The sequence below is a fragment of the Triturus cristatus genome, chromosome 2_1 (assembly GCF_964204655.1).
Source record: "Triturus cristatus chromosome 2_1, aTriCri1.1, whole genome shotgun sequence".
NCBI classification, from domain to species: domain Eukaryota; kingdom Metazoa; phylum Chordata; class Amphibia; order Caudata; family Salamandridae; genus Triturus; species Triturus cristatus.
This window is the reverse complement of record NC_140581.1, coordinates 1,104,094,177-1,104,120,594: the sequence shown is the minus strand read 5'-3', so window position 1 is coordinate 1,104,120,594 and position 26,418 is coordinate 1,104,094,177. Positions and strand designations below refer to the sequence as shown.

At 46.1% G+C, this 26,418-nt stretch overlaps 1 protein-coding gene across 4 annotated transcripts in view; it reads left to right on the top strand.

The window, feature by feature from the left end:
* Positions 1-26,418, top strand: part of LOC146866435 (poly [ADP-ribose] polymerase tankyrase-1) — a 555,840-nt gene that overhangs the window by 515,386 nt on the left and 14,036 nt on the right. For all 4 annotated transcript variants that reach the window (XM_085636500.1, XM_085636501.1, XM_085636499.1 and 1 more), the window contains 2 exons: positions 13,123-13,228; positions 16,617-16,803. In XM_085636500.1, the coding sequence (XP_085492626.1) occupies positions 13,123-13,228; positions 16,617-16,803 (293 nt within the window). The remainder of the gene's footprint in view (positions 1-13,122; positions 13,229-16,616; positions 16,804-26,418) is intronic.

The following is a 26,418-nucleotide window of genomic DNA, read 5'->3' as shown; positions in this document are numbered from 1 at the left end:
TGCCACGATGGCATTTGACACTATTGAGTGGCCATTCCTCTGGGCCGTCTTGGATAAATTCGGCTTTGGAGAGGGATTTATTGGCTGGGTGAGGCTCCTTTACACGGGACCCATGGCTCAAGTGGTGGTGAATGGGCGGGTCTCTCGGCCCTTTGCCCTTGGCAGGGGCACGAGGCAGGGGTGCCCGTTGTCCCCGTTGCTTTTTGCTCTCGCCCTGGAGCCACTCGCTGCCTGGCTCCGTTGGGAGCCCTCGCTTAGAGGGATCCGGTGGGGCCCGGGCTTTGAAGATCGGGTCTCGCTGTATGCGGACGACATTCTCCTGTACCTCACCTCACCGCGGCAGTCACTCAACGTCCTTTTTGACGTTCTGACCTCCTTTGGGAACAATTCGGGTCTCACGATCAATTGGTCTAAATCCTGCGTTTATCCCATCGCTGGTGGTCCTCCTCTCCTGCCGCCTCGGCTCCCGATTCAAATATCTCTGAGCGGCTTTAAGTACCTGGGGATATACGTTTCGCTGGACCCGGTGGCTCGCTACGAGCAGAATCTTCTGCGTCCACTTCGGCGGCTGCGGGAGGACACGGCCCGGTGGTGCAGGCTGCCCCTGTCCCCGCTGGGTCGGGCCGCGCTGTTTAAAATGATGTCCCTTCCCAGGTTCCTCTATGCACTCCAGAACTCCTTTGACGTTATCCCAGTGGCCTACTTTCGGGAGGTGGAGAGCCTGCAGAGGAGACTGGTGTGGAACGGCCGGGCGCGTATTGCTCTTGCCAAGCTCACTCTCCCCTGGTATGACGGGGGCATCGCGCTTCCTGACGTTCGCAGGTACTATTGGGCCTCGCAGCTATCTGCCATTAACCACGCCACGTATGCGCCCGGTTTGAATCCGGCGTATGAGATGGACAAGTTCCTGCTTCCCGGCGGGAACTACAACAGGGCACTTTATTCCCGCCTGGCTGACCGGACCCTTACGGGTCCTACTAAGATTGCTGTGCGGACCTGGAGGGCTGCCACTGCGGCCACGGGCTGGAGTGAGCGAATGACATGTGCTACTCCCTTGTTTGCCTCCGACCGCCTGGGCAGCTTGTGGACCACCAAGGGGTTTGACCAGTGGGACACGATTGGTATCAGCAAAGTGGGGGACCTGTGGCACAAGGGCGCGGTCAAGACTTTCGCGGTGCTCCAGGCCGAATACGAGCTGACCGACAGGGAGTTCTTCCGCTACGCCCAGGTTCGACACGCCCTGCTCTCGGTCTTCGGGGAGGGGACCAAGATCCCTGTTTCCTCGCCCCTCGAGGACCGCGTACTTGACGGACATGTCCCTGATAGTACTATTTCTTTAATTTATAAAAAATTGATTAATCACCGGGCGGATCTCCTGGTGCGCCTTCGGGAGGCTTGGACTGGGGATGGGGTTGAATTGGACGACGAAGACTGGCAGTCTGCACTGTCGTCCCCCAAGGAGGTTGCCATTCCGGCTCGTCTCCGGTTGGTACAGCTCAAGATTCTCCACCGGGTGTATGTTACGGGTCCGCGCTTGGTCGCGATGGGATTCTCCGACGACGGACTCTGTAAACGAGGCTGCGGGCTCAGCGCCACCTTTCTTCATATCCTTTGGGAGTGTCGCGAGGTGGTGGACTACTGGCGCCGGGTCCACACGGTTATGGGACAGGTCACCGGGGTTGTGCTGCTGCCGGAGGTGCGTCACTGTGTCCTGAATGTGTGGGAGCCCAATGACTACAACGCGGCTCAGACTCGGTGGGCGGCCCTAGGGAACATGATTGCCAAGAGGGATATAGCGCAACATTGGGGCGCTCAACGGCCGCCCACCGTGTCTGTATGGAAGGAGAATATGGACTGGTGTATGTTTCGGGAGAAGACAGTGTATGTGGCCCGTGGCAAGCCGGGGGCATGGGGTAGAATTTGGGGTCAATGGAATGCGTATCGCGGAGGCATCTGTACGCCCCCCCTGGTAGACACTGATATCGCCATGTCCCCCTGACCCTTGACGGCTCCTGGCGCTTTTTGTAACAACCACATATGGACGTTCATCTCCCTTGACCCCCTCCCCCCCCCCCTCCGTCCCCGGCCTCCCGGTACTCCTCTCTTTAGCGGATTGCTCAAATGTTCTGACTGGAGTCTCCCGGGGGCAGCCTGAACCGCACTGGTATCCCTCGTAACTCGCCTTTTGTTTTTATTGTTTTTCTTTTTGTTTCTGTTATTGTTGGACTGACGCTTGCTGTTCCTCGAGGACTATCTTGAGCCACTGCGGGGCAGTGCCCTGGGAACGGATTGCAGCTTTGATATGTGTATATTTCCTTATGTACCTAGCGGCCGGCCCGGGTGGTTGTAGGCCCATACTTGTAACCGAATTATTGTTCAATAAAAACTTTTTCCAAAAAAAAAAAAAAAAAAAATTCTGCTTATGGTGTCTCAGAATGCTGGTCCGCGTTAAGCACCCACCAAAAAAGCACTTTTAATGCATTCTTCTTTAACTGCCTCATTAATTAATTTTCTTTTAAGACCTTCTAAAAGAAATCATTAAAGTATTTCCTTACTGGAAACAAACTGTGGTCCTTTCAAATGGAATGGCTCTGCCCTTTGAACTTGTGGATAAATCCAGTAGTTGGCATCCTACCTGGGCATTACATCAGCCAAAATAGCGAATAAGATCCAGGCCTTATGCTCATGTGAAAATTATACAGTGCCTTGTCCAAATTAGGATATTGGTCAGTAATTTTTCTTCTTTCATCTTAAAAATAATTTCAGCTTTTCATATAAAGCAAAACATTTTATTATCCTTTTTCTGTCCTAACCTATGTCATCCATTTCATCCACTCAATGTAAAGAGTCTGAATAAGTAGGATAACACTAATGACTTGTATTAAACAAAACTGGTGTTATCCTTGGGTCTACCCTTTCTGGTTGGGTACCTTCAAAGCAATCCATACCTAGATGGATAGTGTCCTTTATCACAACGTGAGACGCAAAAGTCTAACAAACTTAAGCATCATTCTTCAAGAAGTCAATGATGTACTTGGATGATTTCCACACCGGTGAAATGTTCAGTGCAGCTCTCTGTAGATCAGTTCACATTATTGCCATATTTTATTGATTTTATTCTGGCAATAGTTTGGTAGCTAAGCCGTTTCAGTGCAAATCTTTTGCCTTTTTTCCACTGGTTGCACTCAACCTAAACTCTCTAACCAATGCTCTAGTCAAATGTTTGTGTATACAAGAAGATACAATGGTAGTAAAGGACAAGTGACTTGCTCATGAATTCAAAGCAGCTATTCTCAATAGAGTTCTATTATCACAACTGCCCCACCTCCACAATAAATCAACCATATAGGCGGGACTGTATATCATTACAAAGAACTTCTCATCAATTTGAACTTCGCTAAGTGACACTGCTTGGCGTTCTGAGGCTTGAAGCACCTGGATGCCTTAAAGATATTGGAACAATTAACAGCAGAGAATCTCATGCTTTATGTTTCCTTCCATAAGGAAAATTAATTAAAAAGAAATCAACCAATCTGCTTATTATTGAACTTTAATTTTCATTAGTTTATTTTAAAAAAGACAACTGCCTGAAAAATGCTGCCTTTCAGAAGGCATTTTTTGTTTATAAAATGTAACTTTACAACTAGAAATCACTGATTCTGCACATAGTCTGGTATTAGCTGATGTTTATTTATTTTAAGAAGCTACCGCTGCGGAGAACTAGAGTTAGTTACCTTTACCTTTTCAAGTTGTTTTTAGACCTGGCATTAGCTAAGACCTTTGGCTTGAAATAACTATATAAATATATATGTAAAAAATCATTCACCTTCAAGCCGATTCCTTTCCTGTTCCTGATTGTCCTCATAAAACATAAGAACTCTTCAGGAGAGTCTGTCTGGTAGGAACAGAAAATATAGTGCATGAACAGACTTTAACGGTTTCTTGGTGCCATTGAAAGAGCAGCTTCGAAAAAGAGAAGACATGTTGAATATGTTTCCTATTTGAAGTATAGAGAAATTGAAGTCGAAAAACATTACACTTTCTCCATAAAAGGACATGCTAGCCTCAGACATAGAGGGTATCAGAGTATTAAACTTGGTAGCATGGATAAATAACACAATAAATTGTGTGTGCAGGTGGCTGCTCCTGTTTCTTTAGAGCTGAAAATGGACTGAGCTGCAGTGCTACATTTTAGGGAGAAAAAGGCTTCCTTTAAATGCTCAATTTTTCCTTTAAAAAAATAATAATAATAATTGTATGTAAGTTCATTCTTGTCCTATGTTTTTTGTTTTTCTCCCTTGCGGAAGGAACTTAAGGTCAGTTTGTCGCTCAGACTGTTCTTCATTCAACAAAAACTATAACTGATGGAAACCTCTAACTGCAGCTTCCTCCCCTTTAGAATATTCCTCAACACCCTAGACTGAATCCAGTAAGCCCTAAGCAATTATCCTGCTCACTTCCAGGTGGCGCCATACAGTTCAGCACTGGGCCTGCTCTGCACTGAAAATGGCAGGGCTAAGCTGCATATGAACACCACACCTGCACTCTGATGTCAGTTCCTTTCCAATGCGGATCCGGAACTCCGCTTCTACTTTTGTTGGGCCTTCAACGAGTTCTAAAAGAAAAAAATAGTGAGCTAGGGCACAATATCTCCTCCTAAAACTACAGCTTTAAAGCCATACGGTAACTTTAGAAAACAGATTTCAGTCATGAACTGGAACAGGGTGTGTCTCTTGTGTTTGGGTTCTGGCTGCGATTCAGAGTTGTACCTTAATGCACACTTATGCATCCCAAAGCAGTCGGGATTGGGAAGAAAAGCAGTATATTGCCGAACACCAGAAGCAGTCTAAGCCTTTGTGAATGTCCAAATCCACAAACGGATCATATAGAGCATAAAGTCTAAGATTTTGCAATTGGTGTTCTACAAATAACAGTCTCCCTTTTTCATCAGCACAGTTATTACTTTACCTCCACAGCTTAAATCCTTCTGACTTATCACATTATTCAACCAGGGTTTATCTAGCGGCAATATTGGGATCCTTGAATCAGACTTCTTTATGGTCAGACAAGCTCATAAAATACTTTTTAAAATGTCTATTTAGAGCTCACCCTCCAATTAAAAAAAGCCAATTGCATTGCTGCTGAGTCCAGTCCTGGCACAATTGATGTTAGGAACATTTGAGCTTATACACAAGGCAGACATCAAATATCTTTCATGAAAGACAGCTCTTATAGCTCTTACATCTGCTAGACATTATTGTCAAGATGCCACTACTAATCAAAATGCAGTAGTATGTCAAGTAGTTCTTCCAAACATTTTTCAATGAGGAAAGCTTTAGTTATTGCTTTGTAATATGGTTATTATTGTTATCAATATATATACAATACAAAGAACTTGTAGAGTCCGCAGCTGCTCCCGAAGAGGCATCCAGGTGCTAACGGCATAGGTCGGACAAGATAGAGAATTCAACTGCAGATTTATACGGTAAAGTTTTCAGATTTTTCCTAAAAATCGCTCAAGAAGAAGCTAGCCGAAGGCTGGTTGTAAGGGCATTCCAAAGCTTTGCAGTAAGGAATACGAAAGATCTTCCACCTCTTGCTTTGCACACCTGAGGAATCTGACGTAGTCTTTGACTGCTAGATCGCAAGGATCTCGATTGAGAGTAGGCTGAGAGTATTCTGTTTCTTAAATATGCAGGACCTCTGTGGTCCAAGTCTCTAAAGGCCAAAGTGAGAGCCTTGAATTGAACTTGCTTGGCAATTGGCAGCCACTGAAGATGTCAAAGGTGGGGCATTACTTATTGAAAAGCAGAAAATTTCAAAATCAGTCGCGCTGCAGCATTTTGCACAATCTGTAGACAATGCAGTAAATAAACAAGTACACCCAGATGAAGACTTAGCGTAGTCCAATTTGGAAGTCACTACAGAGTGAACCTTGGTCTTAGGCGTGTCCTTGAGCACAAGATGTAACATTCTCCTTAGGGATTGGCAAAACAGCTGGCTGATACAGTTTTTACTTGAAAGATCAGAGTCAAAAATTATCCAAAGGTTCCTGGCACTTATGCGGCAGAAGAGGAGCCCTGAAGGCCACCGATTGCCAGGATGGCACATATTACCAAAAAGAGGACCTCTGTTTTAGCCTGAGGCAATTATTACTCATATAACCTCCAACAAACTTTAGGCCCATTTTAAAGGAGTTGAGGGCCTGCAAATCCTTCTCATGGACGGATAGAAGCAATTGGGTTTTGTCTGCATAGGAAATCACCCTGAGGCACCAAGTTTCTGCTAGATTTGCTAGCGGCTTCAGATAAATATAAAAAAAGAGCGGGACTCAGAGCTGAACCCTGTCGCACTAAGCACTCCCACGGTTTTGCAGAGGAGGAAAAGGGTGATAACAGGACCGATTGCATCCTGTCCTCCAAGAAAGGACCTGACCCTATCCTGGCGGGCAGGTGCCTCCGCCTGTGAGGGTGGACTTGCACTGTATATTCATTTCCTACAAAAAGAAGTGATTGGCGCTCTCAGGGTGCTCACAAATTTGATTTATTTCATTGACACCTTAAAAATGCCCAAACGCGTTCCGGCTAATGGCCTTGTTTGCTGTTGTCACCTCACTCATGTCCCACCCTCTACATATACCACCATTTTCTTTTCTTTAGGAGGTCACTTTTGGTAAAAATGGTGGTATATGTAGAGGGTGGGTTGTGGGTGAGGCGAGCAGAGTGAAGTAGGCAACTAGCCGAAACGCGCTTGTGGATTTATAAGGTGTTAATTACATTGAAATTGTGAGCAGCCCGAGATTACCCGTCACTTTTTTGTCTGAAACGAATATATATAGATAGATATATATCTCCTTTCAGGCATAGAGTGATGCATGAATTATTCAAAACGAAGCAGAGAATTCTGGGTAGTTCTCGAGTTTAGATGGAAAGCAGCTCCTGTATAGAGCGCTCTCAACACCAGCCACACTCTAAATTTTCTCACCTCAAATGTCTGCTTTTCTATCAAAGTCTTGAAGCATAGGATTAGCATGGTGCCATCCACGCCTATATAGAAAGGGGAAAAGTCTTTTGCCATTTCTACAGCAATTTTTAAGCATAGGATTAGCACAGTGCTATCCATGCTGAGCTGTAAAATGACCAAAGCCTTTCACCACTCCAGGCAAAGTATTACAGCTTTGGATCAGTAAAATACTATCCAAGCCAAACTGAAATGACTAAAAGCAACCCCTGACACGTGTTTCGCTCTCATTAGAGCTCTTCAGAGAGGTATAGCTTTGTCCAGACACATGGGAGCACCCAGTATAAGTCTAAACAATACTCTTTCAGGCATAGAGCTGAAAAGGTATTGTTTTGACTTCGACTTAGATTCACATGCAACCTTCTCACCTCCCCTTTCAGGTGCTCACCACATTGATTAACTGAGATATTAGTATCTTTTTATTTGCCACACTTTTGCTCTGAAACCTAAAGTGTGGGGACTGTGGAGGAGAGGAATAAGGTTGTGACTTCTCTCTGATTGAATATTGGTTGGTTCTATTAAAATAATGTGGATTGGTATACAATCTCATGGGTTTTGGCTTTACTGTTATTGCTTTGGTTTACACTGCTAATTATAGTTACCATGGGACTCCCACTTTGACAACAGGGAAGATTCAAGCATGTGAATCTGTGAAAGATTTCAATACTGGTGAACCACAGTGTACAGGTAAGTAACTTGTTTTTCTGCAATGGCACTCTCCAAAGGCAGTTGTGCTGAGAGAGGCACCTGTATCTTTTTGGCTCTGATCCTAACCAAGACCCACCATAAGGAGATGATGATGTAGGAAAGTGGCTCTGTATATACTGTTCCCAAATAGGTACAGGGTGCACAGAGTCCACAGGCCCCAGAGGTTTGGCAGAGGCTAAAGTTAGATATAACCTTACTCTCTAAAGTGGTAGCTTGGTCGAGCAGTACAGCAGTATCAGAGGACAGTGTAAAGCATTTGTTGCACACACTCAGTCAGCAAATGGTCTCACACACTCAAGAACTGAACTCTAGGCCAATGGTGTTGTATAAAAATATATGGTTGTTTTATTTTAGAACCAACAATAGATTTAAAAATATACTTTCTCTGAATGAGAGGCTTTATATAAATACTTTCAATATGCAGTAGGCTTTTGAATGCAATAGACACAGTTGTTGCAATAGGCAACACCATTTCAAACACAATAATACATTGAGCTCAATAGGAATTTCTAATTAAATGCAATTAGTTACTTTGAGGATTACTTTTCTAACCACAGGACTGGATCCTGGATTCAGTCCCGGGACATTCCCTGTAAACAGTTGAGTAAAGGCATTTTGGTTACAGTAGTGATTTTTAAGCAATATTTTGGTATTTTAAAAGTTGACACTTGAAAACTTTTTCTCATAGAATCACCAATGTAATCCTATGGGAGGAATTTCACTTAGCAGGTAAGTGGGGTAATGGTTACTTTTTCTAACTCAGTATTGGATCCTGGATCCAGCACTGGGGCACCTCCTGTAAACAGTTGGAAGAATGTGTTTTGGTTATACAGGCGATTTTTAACGAATATTTGTAAGTTTGCAAAATCGACACAATCTTGGTCAGCAAAAACCAGGCAATGTTATCCTATGGAAGAAATTCAGGTTGCAGGTAAAGTATGTTCTCGTTACTTTTGTAATCCCGTGCTGGACTCCTAGGTTCAGCACTGGGACATCTCTCTAAAACGTTTTCACAGTTGGTGCGATTTTTAAAGAATAATTGTAGTTTGCAAAAATCGACACTTAGAAGAAATTTCACAGAAAAACAGTCAATGTTTTCCTATGTAATAAAATGGGGTTAGCGGTAAGTATGGTTGTAATTACTTTTCAGGGTCAGTGCTGGGCACCAAGATCCAGCACTGGGATCTCTCCTGATAGCAGGTGAGTATTTTCGTTTTCGTTACTCGGTTGATTTTAGGTGAATATTTTAAAGTTGAGAAACTCCACACTTTGAAGAAATATCAGTAGAAGCCAGTCAATGTTACCCTATGGAAGAAAAGAGAGTTATCGGCTTATAGGTAAGTATTCGACTGGCAGAGTTAAAGTTCTGGGCCCCAGGGTCAGATCAGTACAGTTGTTACACCCTCAGCGGCACAGGGGCAGACGGGTGCAGAGTGAGTTAGGTCCAATGTTATCCTATGGGAGGCAGGGGTTCCCTTGGTTGGTGGCTGCTGGCTAGCAGGCCTCGCGGCTGAGGGAGCTGGGCTCCTGGTCACTTGCTCAGGGCAAATGGGGTAGTAGAGTAGAGTAGAGATTGCACTGCCAGGGGCACTCGGGCGGCTGGGTGCAGGGTGCTTTTGAGCCTTCGGGCGCTCAATGGATTGCAGTGGAGAAGCTCAAAAACGAACAAAGCCTGCAAGCTCGGGGACGAAGATTCTTCAGGTGTGACCACCACTTCGAGAGGTAAGTTGGGTAGTTGGTGGATAGGTAGGCACCCAGGAGTTGGGCACAGGGTGCCGCAGGGCGCCAGGTGCAGGGGTGCCTTTTGGTGTCGGGAAATCGTAACCTCGGCTGGTCGCGGTTGGAGGGGTCCCTGGTTCTGAGGCTGCAGGCATCGTCAGGAGCGTCGAGGTGGGTCCTTGGGTGCTGGATTCGGGGTCACAGTCGCCGGGGGGACGTCCTCGGGGTCTTTGTCCGCTCCATCACAGCCCAGGCTTGGCGGGAGCAGAGTGTGCAGGGTTCGCGGTTCCTGGCTGATGCCAGGGGTCAGTTACTTGCTTTGAGCAGTACCACTGCTCGTGGGAGTCCCAGTTGCTTAGAGTCACAAGGTAGCCAGGTCCTCCGGGGTTGGTGAGGTTGCTGGCCACTGGAGATGCTAGGGTTGAGCAGGAGCAAGTTCGAGGGTCGACAGGCCGGTAGGGCTGGGACCAAAGCAGTTGGTATCTTCCTCTTGTGAGCAGCTGCACGGCAGGTCTTCTTGACTCTTGATCTTCTTTGCTATTTCGGAATCTGGATCTAAGGAAGGAAGGTTCAGGGAGCCCCTAAATACTAAATTTAGGGGCGTTACAGGTAGTTAAAGGGCAGGGACCCCTGGGTCCCTGCCCTGCGGTGGGGACACCCCCTATCCTGCCACTCTCCTGTGGGAGGGGGGCAGTGGCCTAGTCCTGATTGGGCAGGGCTCCCCATCTTCAAGATGGCGAGAGCCCGAACATGCGCTTCACCTCGCCTCCCCCACCTGAGGGGTGGGGTTGGCAGAGACTGGCACACCCCCTGTCCTTCCTTGGGGTTTCCGGCCAGTCTTCCCACCAGAGTGGGGGTTTAGAACCGGTAGGGGCCAGTTGCTGAGTACAGCAAATGGCCTGGGGAAGCTCACAAAGGTGGCATGCCTTTGAAGCTTCCCCTGCCCATCCTGGGGGAGGAGACCTAGCACCTCGCCCAGGATGTGCATTGTTGCAGGCCCAGGAGAGCGGATGGCTCTCTACCCAGGGGTCCAGCAACATGTCTGCTGTGTGGCAGCCTAGGCAGCCCATCAGACAAGACGTGGATTGTAGGTTAGGTTCAGGGGGCATCTCTAAGATGCCCTCTGTCGTGCATTGTACATTAAATCCTGCACTGGCATCAGTGCGGGTTTAATGTGCTGAGAAGTTTGATACTAAACTTATCAGTCTTCAGTGGAGCCATCATGGTGCTGTGGAGTTTGTGTTGACGATCTCCCAGCACCATATTCTCCTAAATGGCAGCACTGCACTTACAGTGCCCAGGAATGGACCTGGGTACTGTAGGGGCCCAGGGCTCATGCACCTGTACCTACGCCACTGGCATAGGGCACCCAGCTAGAGGGGTGGCTGATGTATGCCAGGGCAGTGTGTGTTGTGGGCATGGCACATAGGGATGTGTGCCATGTCGACTCTCTGTTTTGTTCTGTACCCAGACACTCAGCCTGCAAGGGCAGTGTGTGTGTGTGTCAGCGTACACGGTCTCTAAGGGTGGCACAGTCAAAGTGCATTCAACAAAAAGTGGGGGCATACCATGCAAGAGAGATGGCACTTTCTCACACGTGATCCTCCCTCCTCATTATAGTAATGAACATTTCTACACAGACTTGCAAGAGGCCACTGGGCTTGGTACCACCCTGGATACAGGGATGAGTTTGCCACTTGGGCCACGTACGGAGGAAAGTGCATCCTTTGCAGTTATAGTGTGGAGGGCAGCTCTAAAAGGGTATTTATTAGCCCTTTCAGCCTTTTTATGTTTACCAGACCAGCTTTCCTTGTGTAAGTCCCCTGCTGTGATGCGGTGTAGTAAAGGACTCGGCACACATTTTCTCTCAAACTGTTTGTGATGCCTTAGTGGAGACTTTAGCTTGATCTTAGCACCCTACACCACCATTTTGCTGGGCAAACTGGTGCTGAGAGCTCAGACGACCTTCTTGCCAAAACCTGTGACTGCTTTCCACATTGGGCAGTCCATCACTCTTCCAACATTCTTTGACCCTCTCATCCTTGAAGGGCTCCATAAGAGCTTTAAGCTTTTACATCGATCATACCAGGGCCTATCGGGTGCACGACCTGCTATCATTGGGGTTCTCTAGGACGAAGAAAGGAAAGGCTGTGCAAAAGAGGCCTCTGTTGAGGTGAATATCCCTCTACATTAAGGTCTGCTAAGCACTCTGCCCAAAAAACTGCCTCCAGAAGGACGCTACCCCATTTCATAAGTGCTAAGGCTAGTACAACTGAGTGCCTGTCCTTGATATCTGCTAGGGTGCGATGTGGGCATCGTTGCATACATTCACCAAGCTCTGCTGTCTTGACAGCAAGGTTAAATGGGAAGGACATGTAGATCATTTGCTTCTGCAGAACAATTTTGTTCTGAGTCCACTGTATAGAGTCTCCACCTTTAGAAGGTAGATATTGCTTTAGTATCTATTCTAATCTGCAGTTAGAAGGATTCTTCAGAAGAATATTTTGCTTACCTTCAGTAATGCTCTTTCTGGTAGAAAATCTACCTGCAGATTCCACATCTCTTTCCAACTTCCCCATTCCATGGAGTATCCTCTTTTTAACATCTAAAAAGGTCCCAAGTTAGAGATCTGCACACTAGTACTGACCGCTGGCAAGTGCTCATTGTCTGAGGGAGTAGAAAGCTTCACGCAAGAAACGAACATCACCCCATATGAGTGGTGTATCTGTGCAGCTCCACCTGTCATTTCCATGGTGGTACAGACTCTGTGGAGCCACACAGTGCTCGCTGCAGTGCACTGAAGCATTGCTGAGAGCTTTCCACGTCTAGTCTGGCACCTAGGGAATATTCTAAAGGTGAGGAATCTGCGGTTAGAGTAGCCACAAGAAAGCGTGTTACCAAAGGTAAGTAACTTGTTCAATAAAAAGAGACTAAGGAATTATTTTTTTAAAAGGTCATCTGTCATTTTAGCAGATTAATGCCTCTTAATACATGTTGTTGGAGTAGAGATTATTGGTGCCTTTAAATGTACTAGAAGAGTAATGTTAGTTTTTAAATTAATGCAGTTTTGGCAAATAATATGCAAATGTGCTGAGAGTAATCATTCTAAATTGCCTACAACAGGAGATATTCTAAATATGGGAGTATATTCTTTCAAGTTATTGCTGTGGATGCTATAGTGGAGTATCCAAAGAGTCTTCATAAACTTGAAATTTCACTGAGATGTTCAATTTTTTATCGTAATTTGAGTTAATATGTAAACGTGATTGTCTTGTTCTCACCTGTTAAAATTGTGATAAAATACATTTTTGGTCATTTTTAAACTTGGTATAGTCTCATTTGGGGGGGGGGGGTCACCATTAATACCCATATGCTGAATAGTCCTGACCATCTACATGATTTTGGACCATTTCTTTCAAAGTATAAATTTCTGTATTACTTCTTTGCCTTACTTCGAGAAGGCCAGCAATTTTTATGTGACCCGAAAAATGTATTTAGTCACCAATAGTGCATGCTGTATTGGCCAGTTGCATTCATTTGTTTCCTTCCAATAAAAACATTTTGAAACTTAGTACATAGTCTTTAGTTATAACCCTTTACACAGTCCTGATCAAAGGAAATGTATTGCATATTAAACATTAAAATTTGTTTAGAATCCTGTTTTTTCCATTTCAGATTCAGAAGGTGGTAAACAAAAAGCTGAGGGAACGATTTTGTCACAGACAAAAGGAGGTTTCGGAGGAAAACCATAATCACCATAACGAGCGCATGCTATTTCATGGTGAGTTTTTAAGACCACACTACCAATGGAAGCCCTCCTTTTTATTATTACATGCCAAGACTGTGTTACTATCCGGTACTGTGGGTTTAGAGATTATGTCTAAACAACAGGTTGTACATTTTTATGTCTCGCGTAAGATAGAGCATGCACCGTCTCTTGTGAGACCTTTTGTTATTTCACAAGGGGCTCATAGGCCACCATTTGTTTAAAATTGGTTGGCATTATTGTTCCACTCATTGGATTGTTTCTTTTTCATCAGATTCTGTATAATTTCTTTCTGTTCATGTGTTTGTCCCTCCCCTGGAGCATGGATGCATTACTGGGTGCTTAACTTCTCACTTTTTCAGGCACTTCATTTTTCTTTTTCTTTAAGCACTCTAAGTGAATGTGTGTTTCTCAGCTGTACCTCTCATATACTACTCCCATCTCCTCCAGCACACCCTCCATTGTCTGCTCGCCCAAGTTCCTCCCCTCACTACTGTCCTTGTGGTTACCCCACCCACTCACCTTTTTCCGTGTGCTTCCATTGGCCATCTGCTTGCCCCGATCCCCACCGGCCCACCCTCTGAGGTCTGAGCGCCCTGCCATGCCCTCTCACCTGTCCTGTTCGCCTGCCCATGCCCTTTTCCCGCCCGCACTAACGTCATGTTCCTTCAGGAGCACACTTCCAAAAAAGAAGAAAATGAAAAGCTGTAGGACGCGGCGAATGAAATACTCTTTTAAATAAAAAAAAAAAGACAAGCAACCACATTCAGAAAAATGTGAGCTCAGACCGTAAGTGCTGAAAACAGTGTTTTTGCAAATTAGGCACACCAGACAGAGACCTGTTTGCATCCCCCAGAAAACGCAAGATGCCAAAACATTGCATCCAGGTGCCAACACCACCGAATCAAGGGAAATGCCCTATAAATAGACTAATTAGAGACATTTGGATATGCTTTTCCCCAATACCATTAATTCCAATGTCGATAGACAAATGCAGACACTCAACCATGATGTCAATCCTATTATTTCCTCAGTGGGTGAGACCGATATGGTTTTTGGACCTGGAGATCTCTCGGGGAGAAATAATAAGCCTCCCAGGAGTTCAGGGCATACTCCAGTTACACAATAGGCAGGTCTGTGGCCTAGAACCAACTAGCCCTCAACCAGCTTTCCTGGCACCTGAGTACATAGAATTTAGGCACCTCAACCTCCCACAAGGGACTATGGCGGTCCTCAGGAAGGCTAGGTGACCAGGTACGCAGATGTGCTGCACCACAAAGTGGAAGCGATATATCCACTGGTGAGAGAAGCAGGGACTCATGAACAATAGAACTGGGGAGACTTTTGACACTCATCCTAAGGTTGGTTCTGTGTTAACCTAACTATACAGCTGCCTGCGTTCTTCCAACAACTAGAGACACTCTGAAAGAGCCTTGAGCATATTAGCCATCCGAAGAGTGATCATGTGCTACCTGCAAGAAGCTAAGCATTTAAGAAAAGGAAAGCAGTTCTTAGTTTCCTCTACACCATTAGGCAAAGGTACACCTGTATCCTGTATCGCATGATGGATGGTGCAAACAATTCAGACATGCTACAAAAAGACAGACGTAAAACTTGTGGAAAAACCAACTGCATTCCCCACAGGGAAAAAGGGAGCCACACTAGCCCTTTTGCCAGATATTTCCATCAATAACATCTTTATGGAATCTACCTAGTCCTCCATACGTGCCTTCGGAATACATTACTGTGTGGACTTTCAAGTAAATTGAAAAGTGGATAAAAAGTACTAAAAACATGTGTTCTCAAGTACACGTTTATTTCTACCCTAAATCCCAAAGAAGACAGACACCGCTACAAAATTAATGCACAGAATGTGAATCTAGAAAGGTTTCCTGCTGCAAAGTGAAATGGTTACTTACCTGCAGTAGTAGTAGTGAACCCATTTTACTTATCGATACCATTTTCTACACTTTACACCTTGGTTTATCAACAAAGTCTATCATTGGCTGCAGTTATTTTGACACTTTCATGTATCTTCCTGGTCAACTTTTGTCGTTTAAGTCACAAATAGTGGTGCACTTTCTGAAAGGTTTGCTCTAAATGTTACTGTCACTCGGTTTATTGTTCCTCAGTGGGATTGGAATATTGTCTTGACTTTTCTTATGCCATTTGAGCCCATGCACAGTTGTCTGGTTCTTCTTCTCAATTTGAAGATTGTCTTCTTGGTAGCAATTACTTCAGCCCATAGGGCCTGTGATCTTTTGGTTCGACCACTATTCACAGTATTCTAACTGGATACATTGTTTTTTCACACCTGTCCATCTTTCCTACCAAAATTGGTGTATAATTTCAAATGGGTCAGTCCATCACTCCACTTTGTTTCTCTTCTCATACAACCAGAGAGGAGGAACGGCTGCACAGACTGACTCCAGGCTTGTAGTATCCTCTTATAACGACATGACAGAGTAGATGATCACCTCTGTGGGCTTCATCAAAGCCAAGAAGACTTTAACCAAATACCATTTCATGTTAGTTAATCCACTGTATCAATATTTTGTACTCCTTGACCACAACAGTCCCTCCTGAGGCTATTAAGACCCACACCACTAGGACCATGGCTACTTCCATGGTTCTAAGCTGAGGTGTTCTGATAGTGGACTTCGACAGGAGAGCCACATCGTCATCTATGCATATTTTTGGTAAACATTACTGCCTCACAGACAGGCACACAGTGACGAATACTCTGCCAGTGCTGTGCTACATGGTTTCCTTGGTTAACTAGCACTACTCAGTCCTACCTCCCAGAGGTTATTGGTTTGGGGATTATTCATAAGGTGAGGAATCTGCAGGAAGATGTATCCATCAGCAGAAAAGTATTTATTTTTGCTAACGATGTAATTTTCTTGCATACTTCTCAACGACCACTGGCCTCCCCCCTCCCTAGTGAGTAAATTAATAAGTATGAGCCTACAGACTAAATTACATAAATGTACCTATATGATTTCACTTGTCCCTAGCCTAAGTAACAGATATGGTTGGAACTCAAAACTTTTAGTTTAGGTAAGTTATATTCCTAAACTATATATTTGAAGTAGTAAATATAATGTAAAGGTTAATGATGGCATAGGTCATGCCTGCGGAAAATATTTAGTGCCACCACATTTTCTATTAGTCTTTGTCATGTCTGTGAGTACACCAGTTCTGTGTTATTACCAAGATAAGTGACATTTGGTATGGGATCAAGTATTTTGTGTAGAAATTGCTTTTGTTTGAACAGAACCCTTGTCCTCAGTATTACATAAGCATGGCAAGTTAATGATATTCTGGATGTAAAGATCATACTCCCTGTTAAATTTTAATGTTCTAGCGGAGTACCCAATACCTTTCTTAATTTCTTCTGCAGGGTCTCCCTTCATCAATGCCATCATTCACAAAGGGTTTGATGAGAGACATGCATACATTGGAGGGATGTTTGGAGCTGGGATTTATTTTGCAGAAAATTCTTCTAAGAGCAACCAATATGTGTATGGCATCGGAGGAGGAACTGGCTGTCCAACCCACAAAGATCGATCCTGTTACATCTGTCACAGGTTTGTGTCTTTAGTTAAATACCCATCTAATGGCCTTTTGTTGTTGCTTGTTTTTGTTCTTGAATGATTCATTAGACACGTCAGGGATGTGATTGCTAGTCATGGACCCTAGCAAACTCACCTTACAGTTGACTCACCAGACTAGGTAAGTGACCCACTTACCCACTACTATACAGGTTCATGCACATTTCTACCTATAATCAAAAATAATTAAATTTAGAAACCAAGGCATGGGTGGGAGGGGTATGTTTTTTTGTTTTTTACCAAAGTGGAATGAAGTACCCTGTGGGGCCATAGAGAACCTTGTCCAGTGGTACTTATAGAGAGAGTATACAGCTGCAAAATAGTATGTTGCTTAAACTTGTTAGTAGTGCCTTTGTTGATCATAGTAGCAAGGACAGTGTCAGGAGATAACCCACTGAAGGTTTGTTCCTAACATGATCACAAAACCTTGCGTAGTGTAGGGACTTTGAAAGACCAGGAGAAGAGGCAACAACCATTTTAGGCTTTTGACCCCAGTATCCATCCAGGTTGGTACTTGAAATTTTCAGGGGCGTTTTTAGGATAGAAAAATTACAAACCGCTAGATGAGAACCCTCTTCTCAGAACTTAATTTAATTTTTATCTGGGCTCTCCATTTTGCACCTTTTGTTTAATACGCGTCTTCACTGTGGCAGAAGTGCTGCACATTCACTCTTAAGTACCACATAAGTGAGCAACCAGGAGTCAAAATAATTTGCAGAAAATGTGTCCCTGTCAGCTCTAAACCCGGGATAGGTCTATAGAATGCGGGCCTTTCCTGTCTCCCTTTTTAAATACGGGCACTATCACTGAGGGACGCCATGCCTCAAACAAGAAGCTGATCAAAGCAGAATTGACATGAAGAGTAAGGACAGGTGCCCATAAGTCGACTAGGTATTTCAAAAAGTCTTCGGGGACCCCATTTGCGCCCAACGCCTTATCAGGAGATAGACTAAAAATTGTCTTTCTAACTTTTTCTCAATGAAACCTCAGTTTATCAGCCTCATGTAGGAGCTGGATAGGTGGCTTAAGAGCCTCATCATCATCAAGTGCTGAGAAGTTGTTCTCCCAGGCCTCAGCCGGCACTGTAACTGCATGGTGTGATACCTGGTCCACTGTAAAGAAAGTATGATTTACAACCATCCAGAACATGGTGCTGTCCTTCAAAGCACTGGCTATCCGAAGATTCTCCCACTGTTCTTTTTTTAATACGAGCTTTCTATTTTTAGTGCCGCTCTATTCATTTTCACTTCACAACGGTCTCTGTGCTTTTTTTAAAACAGCTAGGAGCACCTTACATGCCCTAGTGCAATCCTTGTCCAACCACCTACATGGGGCTGGGATACCGGACAACCCCATTTAGTAAGAGCAGAATTTGTGTAAACACATAAAATGTCAAAAGCCCTTAAAATACTACCCTGAGAGGCCTCTCCATCCAAACAGATCTGCAGTTCAGCTTGACTAGTAGAAACCAGCTAGGCATTAAAAGCCTCCGGAATAACCTAATCCTTCTTAAGTCCCCGTCCCTGATCTTCTGAAGTCTACGACTAGCCAGAAGTCGGGTCAGTCCGCCCCCCCTGCAGCTGCAGACTCTAAACTTCTTTAGTTAGCCCCCTACCATCTTGGGCATCCAATGCGGGGTGGGGGGGAGGGCCAGGATTCGCCATCACCTGCTCCACTGGCAGTCAGTAACACCAGATCTTTCGGTTTTGTAAGTCATCCAAAGGGGCTACTCCCTCCCGTTTGTGACTACCCCTTCACCCATTCCACCCACTGAAGACCAACTGACGGAGTACTACCTGTCCTTGCTCCGTCAGGAAGTGCGGTCTCTCTTGGCCAAGGTAGCCATAGAGGTGGTGCCAGCATCAGAAGTAGGTCATGGTTGCTGTTCCCGCTACTGTTGTATTAATATACTGACGGACAGCTGGGGACTGAGGCGGATGGGAGAAAAGCAGATGTTGCCAATGGAGATTTACCTGCTCTATTGTGCCAGGATGGTTATGATACTCAGGGGCCGGTAATGTTGTGCCGCCCAGCCTCCGGGATGTGGGCTGAATGGCTGTGTAAAGTGTTACAATGATGCGAGGGCTATGAGACACATTGTGGGCATGGGTCGCTATTATGGAGTTCTCATACTTAATTCTGCAATAAAAATACGTTTAAAAAAAAAAAAAAAAATGGTTGCTGTTCCCGCTACTATCTGTTACCCAAGAAGAACGGAGACCTTCACCCTATCCTAGACCTGAGCCTTCTAAAACTCTTCCTGAAAAAGGAGAAATTTAAGATGCTCGCGCAAATTCTGTCTGCCCTGGTCCCGCTAGATTGGATGGTAGAGTTGGACTTGCTGGTTGCATATTTCCCCATACCCTTCCTGCCTTTCCACAAACGTTGGCTTCATTTCACAATGAGCCAAGAGCACTTTCACTTTGTTTGCCATGCTCCCCTTTGGCCTTTCCAGCACCCCAAGGGTGATTACAAAAGTGATGGCAGTGGTTGCAGCTCATCTGTGAATGTCGGGGTGCCAGTCTTCCTCTACTTCTACCATTGGCTGTTGAAGGACACCACCACTGCCATGTGGTACTGCAATAAGCAGGTTGGGGTAACGTCATGGACTCTTTGTCAAGAGGCTCTGGGTTTCTGGACATGGCTGTGCCTCCAGTGCATTTCCCTGGTGGTTCAACACTTGGTGGGCTCTCTGAACGCCAGGACTGACAAACTCAGCCAAAGATGCCTAGCGGATCATCAATGGTGTCTCCATCTGGAGGTGATGCAAGGACTCTTTCAGCAGTGGGGAGATCCTTGGTTAGATCTATTTGCCACAGGTGAGAACATGCAATGTCAGCAGTTTTGCACGCTGGAGTTTCCAAGGCGACTTGCTCTGAGAACCTGTTCGTTTGGAGTGGCGCTCTGGCTTCCTGTATGCCTTTCTGCTAATACCACTCCTTCCCAGAGTCCTCGAGTTGATCAGGAACAACTGGGCTCAAGTCATTCTTGTGGCTCCGGATTTAACCATCGGGTCTCAGATCAGGCTGCCTCTTTGAGAGAATCTTCTGTTGCAGCAACAGGAGAAGGTTTTGCCCCCGAACCTGCACAGCGTTTACCTTCATGCTTGGAGATTTATCTGCGACAGTTGACAGCTTTCAACCTTCCTCCCGAAGTCTGTGATGTTATTCTGCCAGCTAGGCGTCCCTTAACCAAGTCTGTATACGCCTGCTGTTGGGATAAGTTTATGACATGGTGTGGTTCCTACATCTACCCGCTTTTCTGCATCTCTATCCTAGATTCTTCTGTTTGCTCTATCAATGGCCCAGCAGAGCTCTGCTCTGGGTACAGTTGAAGATCATCTTGCAGCCATTTTGGCAATTTTGCGTCTGTCAGACCAACCTTCTTTATTTAAGTCACCTGTTGCGGCTTGCTTTCTTAAAGGCTTGCAGCACATGTTCTTCCCTAGGCCATTCACCATGCCCCAGTTGGATCTTAATCTTGTTCTCAACTTCTTGATGTGTGCACCCTTTGAGCCTCTGCACAATTGCCTTCCTAGGCTTTTGACCATCAAATCTGCCGTTCTAGTGGCAATCACATCGGCCAGGAGGGTCAGCGATTTGCAGGCACACTCGTCACACCCTCACTACACCACCTTCTACCCAGACAAGTTGGGTCTCTGGACACATCTCTTTCCTTCCGAAGATTGTGGCACCCTTTCTTGTAGATCACACACTCTCAGAAGGTTGGAGAGGCAAAATTCCAATACTCCAGCAGCGTCCCCTTCGGCTGCACCCCACATCTTCGACATTGATGCAGCCAGGAATAAGGTGCTTTTGTGCAGTGAAGGTAGAACGGCAACTCTCTTTTTGGGTCTAGACAGTGCAGTCTCTCCTCCTCTTTGGAAGGGTGAAGTGGAGCAAGGTGATGCTCTGGCCTACATGGGAGGGTTTCACACACAATGAGAAGTAGGGAAGGTGTATTCCAAAGGTTGGCACGTGCTTTGTGAAAAAATACTGCCCTCACTCACAAAATAGTGACATGCATCATCATCGGGCTTGCTTCAATACGCCCCTGTGCAGGCCAGCCCCTGGGGCGGGGAAGACAAAACAAACATAAAGTTTGGGATCACCGAAAGAAAAGTGCAGTGAAGTTAAACTAGCTCGGAGGTGTCCCCTTTCCACCGTTTATTCCTGGGCCCCCCCCGGCTAGGTGTAAAAATGTGATTGATGGTGGTGATCGGAGAAAATTAAGAGTTCCTTCACCCCGCCTTACTGCCAATTTGTCAACATGTTTCTGCCGTTAGTTACCTGCCCACAATGTTGGGTCACACCGGCATTCCTCAGGACCCTTCGGATCCCAAAATGTGTGACCCTCTGTAAGGTATCCGTGGATAGTGTTACTTCCAAGAATCAGGGTTCCCCTATGTAACTCACACTCGTTAATATGTAGGGGAAGACATAAGAAAAATAAAGGGGATAGAATTACTCCTATGGAGATGATGTTTGGCCCCTTCAGAGCGTCTTAGCTATGGTGCTCGACCTCCCCTGTTGTATACTTTCAATTCACAAAGCAAACACGCACCACCATGGTCCTTACTGTAACCAAATCGGTTTGAAATATAAAACACTCCATCCATAATAGGAATAGACATTCAAGATGGGATCATTTTCACCTAATATCATTTGCAGGAGACTGTGCTCGCCTAGACCAAAGTCCAATGTGCATCCGTTGTGCTCATTCTGCATAGTAAAAACACACTCACTGAGTTTCATCTACTACAACACTAATACTAGCGCGATCGTGGGTGTGACCCTCTGTAGTCAAACTCTAGGAGAATAAAACCATAAACATACTGGAGTTAAACAATAGCAAGATATATCGTTTTTGAGGCATGGATTGGTAATTTATCTTAACACTGTCATAAAATCTATATCGTTTGTGACCCTTCCGGTAGTCTCACCCGCCAGGTCATGCCCCTTTACTGCTGAGGCCATCATGGTTGTTTTGGGAAAAAACATTGTTTCTGCCTCCAGTGTAAGCTCGGGTGGTACCATAAGACAGCTCGTAGCAGTAAACTCATGAAAATGGCCCAAGACGCTGTCTACTTGTAGCGGGTCTATTCCTCTTACTAAGATTGTCTCTGGTCGTGATTGTGTCCCGCTAACCTCCCCCCTACAACTCCTTACATCAAGGTGGGTGCACTGCCCGGAGAGTATCCAGTTCTCGCTGTGTAGGATCACATGGTGCTGCTCACTTCCCTTCTCTAAATGCGAGGTTTTCCGGGCACATGACAAGCCTGCGAGTCGCGTGATCGTGACGTCCGCTGCCTGACTGGGATCGTCAGGACGCACGTAATTGCCCAGCATTTGCTCCTGTGATATTTTTTCTTTTTTCCTTTCTGTTATTTAACATGCGGGCCAACTTTATTAGTGTTTTACAATTATGGAGGCTGATTACACATTTTATTTAGTGAACAGAAACCTCCACACTTTGTACTAGGAGAATCTTTTTATGACGGAATTTTTTTAATATATAAATATAGATGTTGTTTCTAGGCACCGTGTGCCAATTCCATTGGTTTGTATAAATGTACATTCGATGCAATTCCCTTATCAGCAGGCTATTTTTGTTCCTAATCCATCCAGTACATTTTTCAGCACATGCCAACCTGTGGAATAAACCTTCCCTACTCCTCATTGTTTGTGAAACTTGTGTGCAAGGGGGGGCTGGAGTAGTGGAATTTTGCCTCTCCCTCCTTCTGAGTGTGTGTGTGTGATCAGTTGGAGCGCCGGCTGAGCTGCAGGGGGTTTTGAGTGCCACTGAGCTTTCTTCTTCTCATGTTACACTCTCCCTTTTCCTTTTTTCCTTGTTGTGAGAAAGTGCCACCTTTCTTGCATGGTATGCCCCCACTGAATTGCTGACTGTACTTTGACTGAGTGTGCCCTGGGCTCCTGCCAATCAGGTGCCCAGGGCCTATGTTCCTTCCCTAAAACCCAAAACCCAAATTGGCAAACCCTGGCCACATGTCAGCCCCTGGTAAATGGTACCCAGGGCCTTGTGACCAGGGAAGGCCTCTTAAGGGCTGCAGCACTTATTGTGCCACCCTTAGAGGCCCTGTACCCTAACACAAACACACTGCCCTTGCAGGCTGAGTGTCTGGGTACGAGACAAAACACAGAGTAGACATGGCACACATCCCTGTGTGCCATGCCCACAACCTACACTGCCCTGGCATACATCAGCCACCCCTCTAGCTGGGTGCCCTATGCCAGTGGTGTGGGCACAGGAGCATGAGCCCTGTGCCCCTACAGTACCCAGGTCCATTCCTGGGCACTGTAAGTGCAGTGCTGCCATTTATGAGTATATGGTGCTGGGAGGTCGTCAAACACGAACTCCACAGCACCATAATGGCAACACTGAAGACTGAGAAGTTTGGTATAAAACTTCTCAGCACATTAAACCCGCACTGATGCCAGTGTGGGATTTAATGAACAAAGCACTGCAGAGGGCATCTTAGAGATGCCCCCTGAAACCTAACCTACAATCCACGTCTTGTCTGAGAGGCTGCCTAGGTTGCCACACAGCAGACATGTTGCTGGACCCCTGGGTGGAGAGCCCCCGCTCTCCTGGGCCTGCAACAATGCACATCCTGGGCGAGGTGCTAGGTCTCCTCCCCCAGGATGGGCAGGGGGAAGCTTCAAAGGCATGCCGCCTTTGTGAGCTTCTCCAGGCCATTTGCTGTACCCAGCAACTGGCCCCCACCGGTTCTGACTCACACTCTGGCGGGAAGACAATCCGGAAATGCCATGTATGGACAGGGGATGTGCCAGCCTCTGCCAACTCCACCCCTCAGGTGGGGGAGGCGAGGTGAAGCACATCTCTGGGCTCTCACCATCTTGAAGATGGGAAGCCCTGCCCAATCAGGACTAGGCTACTGCCCCCCTCCCACAGGAGAGTGGCAAGATAGGGGGTGTACCCACCCCAGGGCAGGGACTCATTGGTCCCTGCCCTTTACCTACCTATAACGCCCCTAAATCTAGTAAAAAGCAAAGAAGAACAAGAAGAAAGAAGACCTGCCGTGCAGCTGCTAAGAAGAGGCAGACATCAACTGCTTTGGCCCCAGCCCTACCGGCCTGTCGACCCTCGAACCTGCTCCTGCTAAATCCCGGCACCTCCTGTGGCCAGCAACCTCAGAAACCCCTGAGGACCTGGCTACCTTGTGACTCTGAGCATCTGGGACTCCTATGAGCAGTGGCTCTGCTCAAAGCAAGTTTCTAACCCCTGGCATCAGCCCGGAACGGCGAACCCTGCACACTCTGCACCCGCCAAGCCTGGCCTGTGCCAGAGTGGACAAAGACCCCGAGGACATCCCCCTGGTGACTGTGACCCCGAATCTGGCACCCAAGGACCCACCTCGACGCATCCGACGACGCCTGCAGCCTCAGAACCAGGGACCCCCCCCCAACCGCGATCAACAGAGGGTAAGATTTCCCGACATCAAAAGGCACCCCGGTGCCCTGCGGCCCCCTGTGCCCGACTCATGGGTACCTACCTATCCTCCAACTACCCAACTTACCTCTCGAAGTGGTGGTGGCACCAGAAGAATCTTCCTCCCCGAGCTTGCAGCCTTTGTTAGTCATTGAGCGCCCGAAGGCTCAAATGCACCCTGCACCCAGCCGCCCATGTGGCCCTGGCAGTGCAACTTCTACTCCTACCTACTTCCCCATTTGCCCTGAGCAAGTGACCAGGAGCCCAGCTCTCACAGCCGCGTGGCATGCTAGTCAGCAGCCACCAACCAAGGCCCCCCTGCCTCCCGTAGGATAACATTGGGCCTAACTCACTCTGCACCCGGCCGCCCCAGTGCCGCTGAGGGTGTAACAACTGTACTTACCTGACCCTGGGAGACCCCTGAGTCTATGCCCAGAACCATAACTCTGCCAGTCGAGTACTTACCCAAAAGCCGATAACTCACTTTTCTTCCATAGGGTAACATTGACTGGCTTCTTCTGAAATTTCAAGTGTGGAGTTTCTAAACTTTAAAATATTCACCTAAAATCAACCGAGTAACGAAAACGGAAATACTCACCTGCTATTAGGAGAGATCCCAGTGTTGGATATTGGTGCTTAGCACTGACCCTGAAAATTACTTACAACCGTACTTACCACTAACTAAATTTTCTCCCATAAGAAACCATTGACTGTTTTTCTGTAAAATTTCTTCGAAGTGTCGATTTTTGCAAACTACAAATGTTCTTTAAAAATTGTACCAACTGTGAAAACGTAATTACTTACCTGTTTTAGATAGATGCCCCAGTGCTGAGCCTAGGAGCCCAGCACTGGATTACAAAAGTAACGAGTACATACTTTACCCGTAACTTGAATTTTCTCCCATAGGAAACCAATGACTGTTTTTCTATGAAATTTCTTCTAAGTGTCGATTTTGCAAACTTATAAATATTCCTTAAAAATCGCCTGTATAACTTGAACGCAGTTTCTCAACTGCTTACAGGTGGTACACTAGTGCTGGATCTAGGATCCAACACTGACCTAGAAAAATACCCATAACCCCACTTACCTGCTAAGTGAATTTCCTTCCATAGGATAACATTGGTAATTTGATCAGAAAAAGTTTCGTATTGTCAACTCTTAAAATAGCAAAATATTGTTTAAAAACTAGCAAAATATTGTTTAAAAACCACAACAGTAACTTAACCGGATTTACTCACTTGTTTCCAAGAACTGTCCCAGGACTGAATCTAGGATCCAGTCCTGGAGTTAGAAAAGTAATCCTGAAAGTAATCAAGTGCACATAACTTAAAATTCCCATTGAGCTGAATGTATTATGGTGTTTGAAAATTGTGTTGCCTATTGCAACAACCTGTAACTATTACCTACAAAAGTCAATTGCATATTGCAAGAGTATTTAACTAAAGCATCTCATTCTGAGAAAGTATATTTTGATACCTATTATCTGAAAGAAACACGTTAGTTAGATTCCTCACCTTAGAATATCCCCAGGCGTCAGGCTGGATCCGGAAAGATTTTTCTAGCAATACCCCTTGCGCGTCTGTAGGCGTCGTCTGCGGCTCCGTGTCCGTCGTCGGCTTTGTGCGCCGGAATGACGTCGTCGGAGTACTAAGACGCCGCCCTCGCGCGCTGACGTCAGTTCTTCTTTTTTCCGCGCCAGTAAGCGCCAATCCGGGAAGAGCTTACCCCTAGTCATTTTTTGACTAACTTGTTTTTTTACTTGTTTTGGTCTATCGACTCGACTCTGGTGCCGGTAGGATGCCTGGTTGCAAGGCCTGTGACGCATGTCATCGCCTGCTATCGGTGACGGATCACCATCGCTGATGCCTTTATTGCCTGGGGGCCGACCATGACGCGGAGTCGTGCCTCGATTGCCAGGCATTGACGTCGAAAGCTAGGCGGGAGCGGTCCCGTAAGCTTCTGGAGCTTCGGCACTCGGCTCCGTACCGCTCTCGGTCCCGGTCCAGGAGCCGCAGCCATCGTCATCGCTCGTCGGGGTCTTCGGGTAAGTCGAAGCACTCCAAGAAGTCCAAGAGACGACATCGCTCTTCGGACTCCCCTCGCCGGTCGTGCGACTCGGCT